This window comes from Bacillus rossius, chromosome 5 (genome assembly GCF_032445375.1).
Source record: "Bacillus rossius redtenbacheri isolate Brsri chromosome 5, Brsri_v3, whole genome shotgun sequence".
Classification (NCBI taxonomy): Eukaryota; Metazoa; Arthropoda; class Insecta; order Phasmatodea; family Bacillidae; genus Bacillus; species Bacillus rossius.
The window spans coordinates 51164375-51176650 of NC_086333.1; the positions used below are offsets into that span (position 1 = coordinate 51164375).

General features: G+C 42.3%; 1 protein-coding gene across 2 annotated transcripts in view; it reads left to right on the top strand.

The window, feature by feature from the left end:
• The window catches only part of LOC134531789 (box A-binding factor-like), a 335983-nt gene that overhangs the window by 133317 nt on the left and 190390 nt on the right, over positions 1–12276 (top strand). For both annotated transcript variants that reach the window (XM_063367716.1, XM_063367717.1), the window contains exon 2: positions 5681–6665. In XM_063367716.1, coding sequence (XP_063223786.1) covers positions 5681–6665 — 985 coding nt within the window. The remainder of the gene's footprint in view (positions 1–5680; positions 6666–12276) is intronic.

Genomic DNA, 12276 nt, shown 5'->3' on the forward strand with positions numbered 1-12276 from the left:
TCTGCATATACTTGGATAAACGTCGCCTGTTGACTCGTGAAGCGTCTCAACCGGGTGACTTTTGATTCGAGACTTCTTTGAGTGAGGGTCTCTCACTGGCCAAGATCCCACCAGATTAACCGTGAACCGCATCGACAGAAGCAGCGCAAAGGTATACCTAGAGGCAGGATTTTTTTCTAGAGTAAATCACAACGGAACAATAGCTATCGAGCGGGCATACCTCACTGCAGTCTCATGTGGGATCAGATTACTTTCGCGAAAAATACATGCCCCTGTGTATGATGAGTTCTATTTCGGTATTTCAATTTCAAACTGTATTTTTAGGAGAGTGAAAATGAGTAAAACGCGTTTTTCAAGCATAATTTTTTTTGGGGGGATGAAACGCCCGGTACAGACTCTTGAGAGCACTCCTAGTGGAGTTAAACCCGGATTTCTCGCACGTGGGAAACGTGGCGGACGTTGCTGTGCGCCGGTGGCTTTTTCTCACCGCTCTGCAGTTCCTTCCCTCCCACCAGCACGATTCATTCCGTCAACGTTCCATTAGCATCTCATAACCTTTCGTCGTCTCCCATGGGATGTCACGCAGCTCAATTATTTACTGATATACGGTTCTTATCAAAAGCATGTGCCTGTATCGAGTAGTCCACGTGTTCGTTGGCTGCCGCCACATTTTAACTTTCCCTCCGGTTCGCACGTGACTTGGCAGACAATTTTTCAGGTGTTTCGTCTCTAACTTCTGGTCCTCCAGTTAAAAAAAAATGGTGATTGTAGTCTACAAACCACCATGTGATGGTTACGGTCACTTCTCAGAACTCGCAATTGACGAGGTGGCTAGAGCCACGGAATTTTCGCACATTCATTTAGTCGCAAGCTAGAATGAAAACATCCACACTGTAGCACTGTGTTCATGATTGGACCGCAGTTATCTGGACACGCCCCTCTACGACCGTGAGCCAACGATGTCCAGCTAGGAGAGAAGTAAGCGAATCAGTTAGTGCCAAATAACAAGGATAAAAATGTTCTCGCTAAGAAATAAACCTAATGGGAAAGTAAACATGGGTCGAGCACACCTATAACTTTGAATTCTGTCCCGAGGCCAGAGGAATCCGCGAAATTTCCGGAACTCTAGAGATGACTTGCACGCCAGTCCGCGGATACCGCGCTGGTAGCAGCGAGTCTTGACCAGGTTCTGGTGGGGGGGGGGGGAAGTCGGGCACCTTAACGATCGTCGACCAGCCTCTCGGAGGCGGCGACCCGTGGGAGCACGCGCGACATGCGGGCCGGGGACCGTTGGCGGCGCACCGGGGCTCGGAGCTGTTCGGGGCAGCCGCCGTCACGCCGTCACGCCGTCACGCCGCCACGCGCCCCGGCGCCTGCGGGTCCGTATCGCCCCGCCAGGACATCCTCCTCCTTCGCCAGCACCTGTCCTCCCTGCTTCACCCCCCTCTCACCCATCCGGCTCCCGTAACCGCCGCTGGAGCAGCCGCGGTCACGCCAGAAGTTCACCACCATCGTTACACCCGCCATTATACCACGGATCTATTGGTAGAGACCCGGAAAATTCGCGGGTTCACTGACCTCCAGGAAAGACTCCAATATCCTCTACACACTCGGGCAAATGTCAACTGTCCATTGGCTGCTGACTTGTGAGTCGTCTCGACTGGGTGGCCTGTGATTCGACACTTCAATGAGTGAGGGTCTCTAATTGGCCCCCAGTCCTCCAGATTAACAGTGAACCAATGACAGAAGCAGCACTAAGGTACATTTATTTGAATTTTAACATAACACGAAATGAATCCGCGAATTTTGCGGGTCTCTATCTATTGGGCAGCAGAGTAGACTCTACGACGGTGCTTTCGACACGTCCTTGACAACCCAGAGCCGGTTGCAAACAAGACGAAGACGTGGTCACCCAATCACGTTCGATCCGCCGAAAGGATGCAACCCTTGTTATCGACCAACAAGTAGAGACCTGAAAAATTCACTTTATTTTCTGTTCCCAGAGTGAACTCCACATTATTGTAAACGAAATAAGTGGGGTGTCTATTGTTTGTTGGTTGCTGTCCATTTTACCTTCCCGACGGATTGCGTGTGATTGGGTCATCTGAATTTTGAAATGTGTTGTTATTGGTCTCTTTTTCTTGAGGTTCAACGAGGATGCAGTTAATGTGTAGGCTATATTGGTATATAGACAACTTCTCTCCAAATAATAACGCAATTTTCCCAGGTCTCTAACCTTGAACCCACAAGAATAATCTTGATATAAAAGGAAAACCTTCAAAAACTCACGCAAAATCGCTTATTTCTTTTACGTGTGCGTTTAACTTGTTTATAGCGAAAAACATAATTCTAAATTTTCAAAACCGAATAGTTTCTACGAAGATCCATTCATTTGAAATTACGAAGAAATCTTCGTCAATTTGAAGATAATTCTTAGTATAAATGTCTCTAAATGTACTATGAGTAGAGTCCCGGAAATTTCGCGGATTCCTCTGGCCTCAGGATAGAATTCAAAGTTATAGGTGTGCTCGACCCATGTTTACTTTCCCGTTGGTTGATTTCTTAGCGAGAACATTTTTATCATTGTTATTTGGCACTACCTGATTCGCTTACTTCACTCCTAGCTGGACATAGTTGGCTCACGGTTGTAGAGGGGCGTGTCCAGATAACTGCGGTCCAATCATGAACACAGTGCGACAGTGTGGAGGTTTGCATTCTAGCTTGCAACTAAATGAATGCGCGAAAATTCCGTGGCTCTAACTATGAGTTCTAACAGTGTACCTATAAGGCATAAACGATTCACAGAGCAGTCGGGAAAACCTAAATGCCGGTGGGTGGGGGAGGGGAAGTGGCAAATAAATAATGTAATCAGGCCCCTTCACCATTTCTTAACTTACAATTTTAACAGAACCCCACAATTAAAAAAAAACTGTGGTAATAATTGTAAACGTGATATGTACTTATCGCATAACTTCTAAGGTTTCCAATCAATTATATCTATTAGCAATAGACTTGTAATTTGTCCTACTCTGTGTGTAAACTCATGCATAGAGACCTGTAAAATTCGCGGATTCATTTCGCGATAGGATAGAGTCCTAATACTTTTGACATTATTTTGCTTCAGTGATTGGGCCACAGTTTATCTGAAGGACTCTGGGCAAATGAAAAATCTTTAACAGAAGAATTAGCGAATCACGATCATTCCAGTCAACAGGTGTTACGAGTCGGTAACCAATCAGCAGATGCAATTTGCATGAGTTCGTAGAGGATCATGGAGTGTATCCTTTAGGGATTTGAAATCGCGAATTTTACAAGTCTCTCTACTCATGCATCAAAGAAAATCTCGAAAATCAACCTCCAATGATTCGCAACTAACCCCCCCCCCCTCCCTTATTCCTTCATCCCACCATTATTCGACTCAGACGTCATTTTACACTGTCATAGGTCCGTGTTTTACTTCTAATGTCTCTGCTGTCGGCGAGACGTTTGGATAAAAAAAAAAATTAAAAAATCTTTGGTTGAGTATGGGTTAAGTTTCCGCATCACAGGCCATGCTGGATTTTGTTTTTCTGCTGTTTATAGACTGCCATGAAAATAATTCTAAAAAAAAATGACACTATAAATTTTGGCCAATAATATACGAAGTAACGTCATGGTTTTTCACTAGAATTTTTGCTATAAAAGGCCTACTTAGCCAAACAAAATTTTTATTTACATTAGATTATATATTTTGCTAGTAGCTGGCAACATACAGCAAGCCAAACATTTCCCAACAAAGCGTATCATACAATGCGTAGACCTCTATAGCCTATAGGTATAAATAAAGCATCCGTTGGACATGTGTAGAGACCTGAAAAATTCGCGGGTTCATTACGTGTTATGCTAAAATTCAAATAATTATACCTTAGTGTTGCTTCTGCCATTGGTCCACTGTTAATCTGGATGACCGAGGGCCAATTAGAGACCTTCACTCATAGAAGTGTCGAATCACAGGCCACCCAGTCGTGACGACTCACAGGTCAGCAGCCAATGAACAGTTGGCATTTGCCTGAGTGTGTAAAGGATATTGGAGTCTATCCTAAAGGTCATTGAACCTGCGAATTTTTCCGGTCTTTAGACATGTGCTAAAACAAAATAAATAACCTAAATAAACGGGAATATTTTAACTTCCACCAGTGTAGAATGCGTGTAGAATATTTTACTGGGAATTGAAGATCACACAGTAAAATCTTATGAAATAAAAAATAATTCATTAATTTTTTTCTCAAATTTATTTTTAATAACTTATTTGAATTATTTATTGATTAGTAGTCTGGTATGACCTGTGCGTAGAACTGGAAAAAATTATCTCTAGGATAAACTACACAGTCATGTACATACGTACTCGGGAAAATGCCACCTGTTAATTGGCTACTGACTTGTGATATGTCTCCAATGGGTGATTCGACACTTTCCTGGTCGAGGGTTTCTCATTGGCCGATGGTCCTCCACATCGACGGCGAGCCAATAACAGACGCAACCATATGATAAATGTATTTAAACTTTAGCCTATAGCTGGTAAGGAGGGGGGGGGGTAGGAGGCTATGTTTTTTTCGCGAACAAAATCTGAACCCTCATTAGACTGCAGTAAGTCATGCCTGTGCTTGTAATTGGTGGCCGTCTGCAAAGATAAGCCTTCGATTTATTTGGTCAGACCATGCAGTATACGTAGAGACCGGAAAATTTGCGGGTTCAATGACCTTTAGGATAGACTCCAATATCCTTTACACACTCGGGCAAATGCCAACTGTTCATTGGCTGCTGACTTGTGAGTCGTCACGACTGGGTGGCCTGTGATTCGACACTTCTATGAGTGAGGGTCTCTAATTGGCCCTTAGTCCTCCAGATTAACATTGGACCCATGGCAGAAGCAGCACTAAGGTATACTTATTTGAATTTTAGCATAGCACGTAATGAACCCGCGAATTTTTCAGGTCTCTAAGTATACGTTTTGCTTCCGAACTGGATGTCTATGACTGGTGTGCTGACATTATAGGTACATGTAACTGAAATAAACCCAGCCAACCGCAAAACACAGAGATAGATAGTTTTAACCTACAGCTGGTCTGGAAATCATTTCGCGATAAGTAACTAAATGGCCTTACCTATCGCGAAAAGAATCCGCAAAATTTCTGATATCTACTTATGTCATATATGTATTATTTTTATGGCTTTGTGTGTTTACATCATTTTATGTAAAATTTGTTTAATAATACTCATATAACTTGTACCACACCATTATGTAAAAACACTTCTTTGGTATCATACAAAATAAAGAAATAAATAATTAGTAGGATCTGAAAAAAAAATTCGTGATTTCATACATCTCTAGGATGGACTCCAAAATCATCTACGTACTCGGAGGATTGCTCATTGGCTTGTAAGACATGGTACCTGGGTTGCTTGTGATTCAATACGTCTCACGTTGAGGGTTTTTCATTGGCTCTGAGACATTCTAACCAACTGTGGTCCGATAACAGAAGCAGGAACAAGGTGAACGGGTTTCGCTTCTAGCCTTTAGCGGAATGAAACCGCGAATATTTTCTGTCGCTAATAGTAAGTGAGGGGTGAGGCGGCTATGTTTTGAAATGTCGTTCGAGAACGCGAGCTAACTGGTTCCCAACCTTTCCCTCTTGCGCAGACATGGCGATGGACTGCAAGTACCTGCGGCAGGCGGACGACTTCAGCCCGCCGCCGCCGCCGCCGCCGGCGGACCGCTACAACAGCGCCGACGGCGGCCAGTCGCCGAATGGCGGCGGCGGGGACGGCTGCGACCCGGCGGCGCGCCAGGCCCCGCCCCTCGACCAACCGACGGACGGCGCGCACGGCGCATGCGCGTCCCCGCCCACCGCCGGCAGCTTGTCGCCCGCGCCGCGGGAGAGCGCGCGCGACGACGACTCGCTCGAGGCCGTCGAGGAGGGCGGCCAGGTGAAGGGCTGGCGGCGGAGGGGGGAGGCCCAGGCCCCGCGCGCCACGGGACTGGAGGAGGGGGAGGACACCTCGCCGGCGGTGACGTCATCGCGAGGGGAGGAGGAGGAGGAGGAGGTGTTGGCCGCCGCCGCGGGGGAGGGGGTGGACCCGGGGCCCGCGCCGACCTCGGAGGCTCACTACCAGGAGGCCCCGCCGCAGTACCACCCCGCGCTCGACGAGCACTTCCCCCCCGCCGCCGACGAACATGACATGCCGTACCAGGCCGGGCTGGAGCGCGTGAGGCCGCTGGAGGACGGCTTCCAGCAGCGGCAGGGCTACTGCCTGGGCGGGCTGTTCCCCGGGTACAAGGCGGCGGGCTACCTGGACGAGGCGCAGCACCACCCCTACCTCGACGACTACCTGGGCGGCCAGCCGCGGGAGGGCTCGCTCTCGTCGACGGGGTCCCGCGAGGACTCGCCGCGTGACGAGGCGGTGTTCGAGAACCTGGGCGAGCCGCAGCAGTACCAGCAGCAGCAGCAGCAGCAGAGGGCGTCGTACGCGCCGCTCACGACCCTGCAGCCGCCCGCGCACGCGCCGTCGCCGCTCGACGCCGGCGACATGTACTCCGGGCCGCTGGAGCAGCAGCACCCGCACCTGGCGGGGCCCGCCTTCCACCAGCACGACGCCGCCTCGCTGCTGCACGCCAACATCAGCAGGTAAGCCCTCGCCCCGCTCCCCTCCGCTGCCAGTAGCTGCTCTCTTATCACCGGCGCGGGGCGAGCTATCTGCGCGATAGCCGCCGCCCCCACTCTCCGCCCCCTCTTCCATCGCGACAGCTGGACGACTCCTGACGCTTTGTTTATGTCCGCGACGTTCATCACCTTACTGACCCTGATAGTCTTTCACGGCGCTCGAATTGACCAATGATAACATAAATGTTGCATTGTAAAACGTCTTGTGATTACCTGGAAAACAAGTTTCTTCCAACCATTATAGTACGAAGCTGTAGTGTTTTGTAGACTATCTTATAGGAAATATAATCACGATAAATATTTAAATTTTCTGATTTAACATATTAACCCAAGCCAAACGCGGCAAATCGTTTCCGTTTAAATATTTTCCGTATTTATATTAATAGCTTCCGTACTTTAGAAAATTAGATACTTAAGAGAGATATCAAACATTCTTATAGCCATAACAGGACTTTAAACATTCAAGAATCAGTAACTTTGTTCTTTGGCAGCAAACTTGGTGATGTGTGTTAATGGTATGCCCGTTTTTTATTCTTCTTTTCATATATTGTCTTTGGTTAAGAGTCTTCCATACGTTAACAATGGGCGAATAACAGAATAAGCAATAAAGGCAAAGTTGTTGTAATCTGAGCCCGCCACTTAAGACTAACATTTCACCTAGTTGATCAGCAGACTACACTCAAAACAGTTATTCGGCATTTTTTGACGTGACAACGTCTAATAAATCGATGAACGCCGGCTGCACGCACGAAAAAGGATGACTCATTGTCCCGTTGGTCCAATGAGAACGCTGTTCCAGTGTATAAATGATATGCATTCCAGCATCTTTCCGAATTACAATCTCATTACTGGAGATTGTGGTTAACGAAAAAAATAATTTGCACCAAAATAATAAGCAAAAAAAAAAAACACTGTAAAAATCTTATCTCCATTGTGGTGCAGGTATTTTTCCAAGTAGAGAAAACGTCAAAAATGTACGTTGCAGAACTGAAGAGGGTATCATGAAGATTACAAACAGCCAAATTTGTCCATGATAAATCACAATATGGCCATTAAAAAACAGAATTTTCTCCTACCATGTCATTATCTCAAACTACTTCATATTTAGAGCTATGTATTTTCCGCAAAAAGATTTCGAGACTGTCTGTGCGTTAAAACACTATAACATCGCATGTGTTTCGTGAATGGCAGTGTTTCTCTGACACAGGTATACCCACTGAACACGTATCACGTAAATTGTTTGCGTAAGAAAACGAGTTCTGAACAGATTCGCCAAATAAGACAATAATTACATTCTACTTAGTCAGGGAATCAATATTCTGAAAAATCAGGTACAAGTCGGGGAAGTTGGAAATGGTCAAAGATCCTGGAAAAGTCATGGAAGTTCCCCAGTGGTATAGTCATCTGAGGGCAAAACCAGTCATGCTTCAGGTCGTGTTTGAGTGCAGTCATACACACTTTAAAATGGTGAATGCAAAATTCTGTTTAAATTTGAATATTTTGTATCATATAACTCTACTTTAACGATGGGAATGGTTGAGATCTTATTTTAGTTTCTTCTTTTAGCATAATCGCGCATTACTAATTTTTTTTAAATAGTCGGGGAAATTTAATTGCATGTTTTGTGTGACCATCATGCGAGCGTTTCAATTTTTTTTTTCCGCGGAAGAATGCGTGGCCATGTTTATCCTGTTTAAAATTGCCGCATCAATTTGTTCCAACTTGCGTCGCGCCACGTATCGGGTGTGTTCCGATAATCGGTCCTCGCCCCCTCCTTATCATTTCCTAGCCTGTGGGGGGAGGGGGGCGCTAATTGGTCGCAGTGGCCGACTGGAGCGTGCTCCGATACACGCGGATGCGCTAATGAGTTCCCCTCCCCCCTCCTTTACTGGGCTGGACATCCCACAGGCTAGACCATAGAACAAGGAGGGATATATAGAAGTGCGACTCTATAACAGTGAAAACTGAAGCCATGTTTTGCGCGACATGTGACGCTATATGACGACTACTAGCAAAAAAAAAAATCGTACGGGAGGTTCAAATCCAAAATGTTAGGTTTATTATGTTAATTCAACTACTTGACTACCATTTGCTTGGTAACTGTACGAGAAACACTTAATGCTGTTTTGTGATCAAAAAGCATGTTCTATGTAAATTATTAGGAGATGAAAAATTCCTGGTATGCCACACCACAAAATGTGTGGCTTCCAAAATAAAGTGAATTAATTCTCAATGGTTTGTTTGTATTATTATAGGTTATGCATAACTTCTCACAATCGACATATCTATGTTATGAAAGCTACTATCTTGCGGATGGGCCCGAAACTACTTTAAAAAAACTAGGTGTCAGTCTCTCGGCAATCAGTGTTTCCTCCCCCAATGGTCTGGACTCAACTTGCCTATTTATGATCGAGCCTGTTTAAAATGTTAATTGGTTATTAATAGCAAAGTCACATCCTTTGGCGGGTTGTATGGGACTGTGTGAGCACTTCCTCTCCTTGTTTATGTCTGGCTATGGACTGCTCTGTCGTCAGTACATCAGAGTTAAGTGATTTATGATTTTGTTTAACATACACATTACTGGTACACATTTCAGTAACTAAAAGAAAAAGTCAATAAGCAAACACACACAAAACACAAAAGCTTATTAAAGAAGTTACATGTGATTCGGCCCTGTACTTGCCGCTGGTTTGTTATTGATTCAAAGCCTTCCATAACACGTCGGTACCACATTATCCGGTCATATTGCAAATTGGAACAAAATTGTATGAATTATGAGCTTGGTTTGGTTACCCAAACAATTCGCGTTATTTTACCATCTTTTTTAACGGCTTCTCTGACAAGCAGAATCCAACAACAAAATGAAAATACTGCTGGGCAGAAAAACTTATGTTGCAGTCTAGTGTGAACCCCACAGTTCGTTACGTACTTTTAGTTTAGCGGTTTCATGTTAGGGGGAGAGAGGAAAGAGGACTAAAATACTTGTATCCCGTTGTTTAAAATCGTAATTTTATTTTTAAAATACGTTAAATAATACGTATACCTATATATAAAGCATAGTTCTACATAACGCTTTTGGGGCGTTCATAAAAAGAAGGAGCGTTGGATGGATACCTGAACTGAAACTTTTAGGTTTCAAAGGAAATGTTTGGCAACTTATAAAGTTTGAATTTATTTCAGATAATGTTACTGTATGTTATTTAGCCGCCTAACTTCCCATAAAATTGAAGAATCTGGAATGGCTAGGCCACTAGGTGAAACTCGATTATTTTTACTGAAATAAATGAAAACCATACCCCGAAGTAGTATAATTACTGCCTTTGAACCTAATAAGTCTCAGTTCTAAAGTACATTCAATTCTCCTTATTTTTATGATCAATATAGTTACCTATACAAGTAACTTAAGAAATTAGTTGTGTACAAAGAATGAAAATAAGTGTTTTTTGTTCATCTTTGTGCATGTTAACAAGTTAAGCCACCCAAAAGGTCTTCGTGTTGAACAGTAAGTAGTCAACATAAATATAAAACTGTAACCTGAAACGTGAAGAACCCCCTTAAAAAGGCCTGCCATTTTGTACGATCGTGTTTTCTTTCTTTCCCTGCCAATGGTGCGGGCGTGTTGAACGTGTCTATCCACGTATTAGACTGCCGTTATTTGCAAGATATCATTAAAAAAAAAATTAAGTGTTTGCAAAGCTGTCAAAGGCAGCGGTGACTGCCGAAGGATTCGCAAAACACATGCTGCAGTCTTGCTCCTTTTATTTACGAACACAGGATAACAGGAGTTTTCTTAAATTTTATTTATGCCTTCGTAAATGCATATCTTCCATCGCGTGTTTGGAGAACATAAAAACAAAAACATTTCTATAGTGTAATGTCGTGGATTAGTGTCGCCGATATTCGCGAAACCAAATGCGAATATTCAGTTTTCAAGTCCTGGGTTGGTACGACTGACGCTCGCCCTAGCGTCGCCCGCCAGTACTACCAGTGAAGCCACCACACATTTATCACAGTTTGCATATCATTCCGGTAATAAAAGTTTAAGCGAAGAATATAATATTGTTATATAATAATAATAATAATGTTTGTTTAAATTAATATTTTTTTTGTTCCTCAAAATAAGTAGATAATTTAAAACACTAACATTCAAAATAATGTGTAAGTAAAGACTAATAAAAATTAAGAGAAGGATATGTTTTTGTTGGTTAAAATCACATAATTTTGTTTTCTAATGAAATTTGATTATTTATATTACTAAGTCAAAGCTTTGTTACCTTATACCCAGGGTTAGAAAAAAAACGTTTTTTTAACCTAAACAACCTTGGTTTTTTTAAAAACCAGGATTTTTTGTTTAAATAAAACTTTTATTATTACATTAGTTATTTTGGTTCTCAGCATGTTCATATGAAAGCCATACAACATCTCGCTTTCTGCCACTCATGTTGAACCAGAAAAGTTAAATTATCAAAGAACTGAAGTCCAGAAAATCTGCAAATCTGACTGGAACTTAATCATATAAAGGGCATTTCCCCACAGGAGGAGGATTCTCCATAAATTGGGTGTTTCCCACAGAAAGGGGATCTACAGTAGTCAGGGATATCCCACAAAATAGGTACTTTTTTAAAAAAAATTATAAATGTATTAATTTCCTCTTTTTTTACACTTTTGACTACAAATTACAAATTAATTTAAATTTAGGGAAGTATTCATTTGGGTATAATTTACAACCTATTCAGATCATTTAAATTTTTCTCCCGAAAATCACAAGAAACATTAATGAGCAAACTATTGTATTTATTAGAGTGAAATTAGAAATTTTATTAAATATTATTAATATATTCTATCTAAAAATACATTTAAAACATTTTTTTTAAATTAAAAAAACACTTGAATTAAACCATTGTTTAAACCTTTTTAGTTTAAATCAGCCAAATCTGTTTATACCTAATGTTACACTAAAGACTGATAAAAGATGATAGAAAGGTTACCTTAGTGAAAAAACTTTAAAATATTGTAAAAAATTAAGAAAGAAAAATCTTCTGTACTAAAAATGTCAATAAATTCATATTATTTGTCTATCATAATGTTTTTCACATTTCGGAAATATGATTGTTTCTAATATTCATATTTGCAAAATATTCGCATTTACATTGCAAATGCATTCGAATGTCAACTAGTGTGCAATATTCGTGAATGCGAATGCGAATATTCGTTACATCACTATAGTGGATACTCTGGCGTGTTGGGAAATGCTTAAAGTTTGCTTATGAACCAGTCCGAATGTGTTTTTTTTTTTAATTTCTTTACTCGCGAAAACGCGTTTTCCAATACGTTAAGCAGTTTCATGTGAATAAAATAGAACTTAAACTAAAACGTCAATTCTCGGATACAATTTTAAAATATTGTAGGCAACCTTACTAGTTACATCTGGCCCTATTTGTATAAACTTTACGTATGGAGAGGTAAGGTTCTTATTCCACAGACGTTAGATATTAAGCTAAACGAGCTATCTGGATTTCGTCTTACACAAATATTAATTTTTGTTATATATATATAAATAAATTTTACGTTTTTT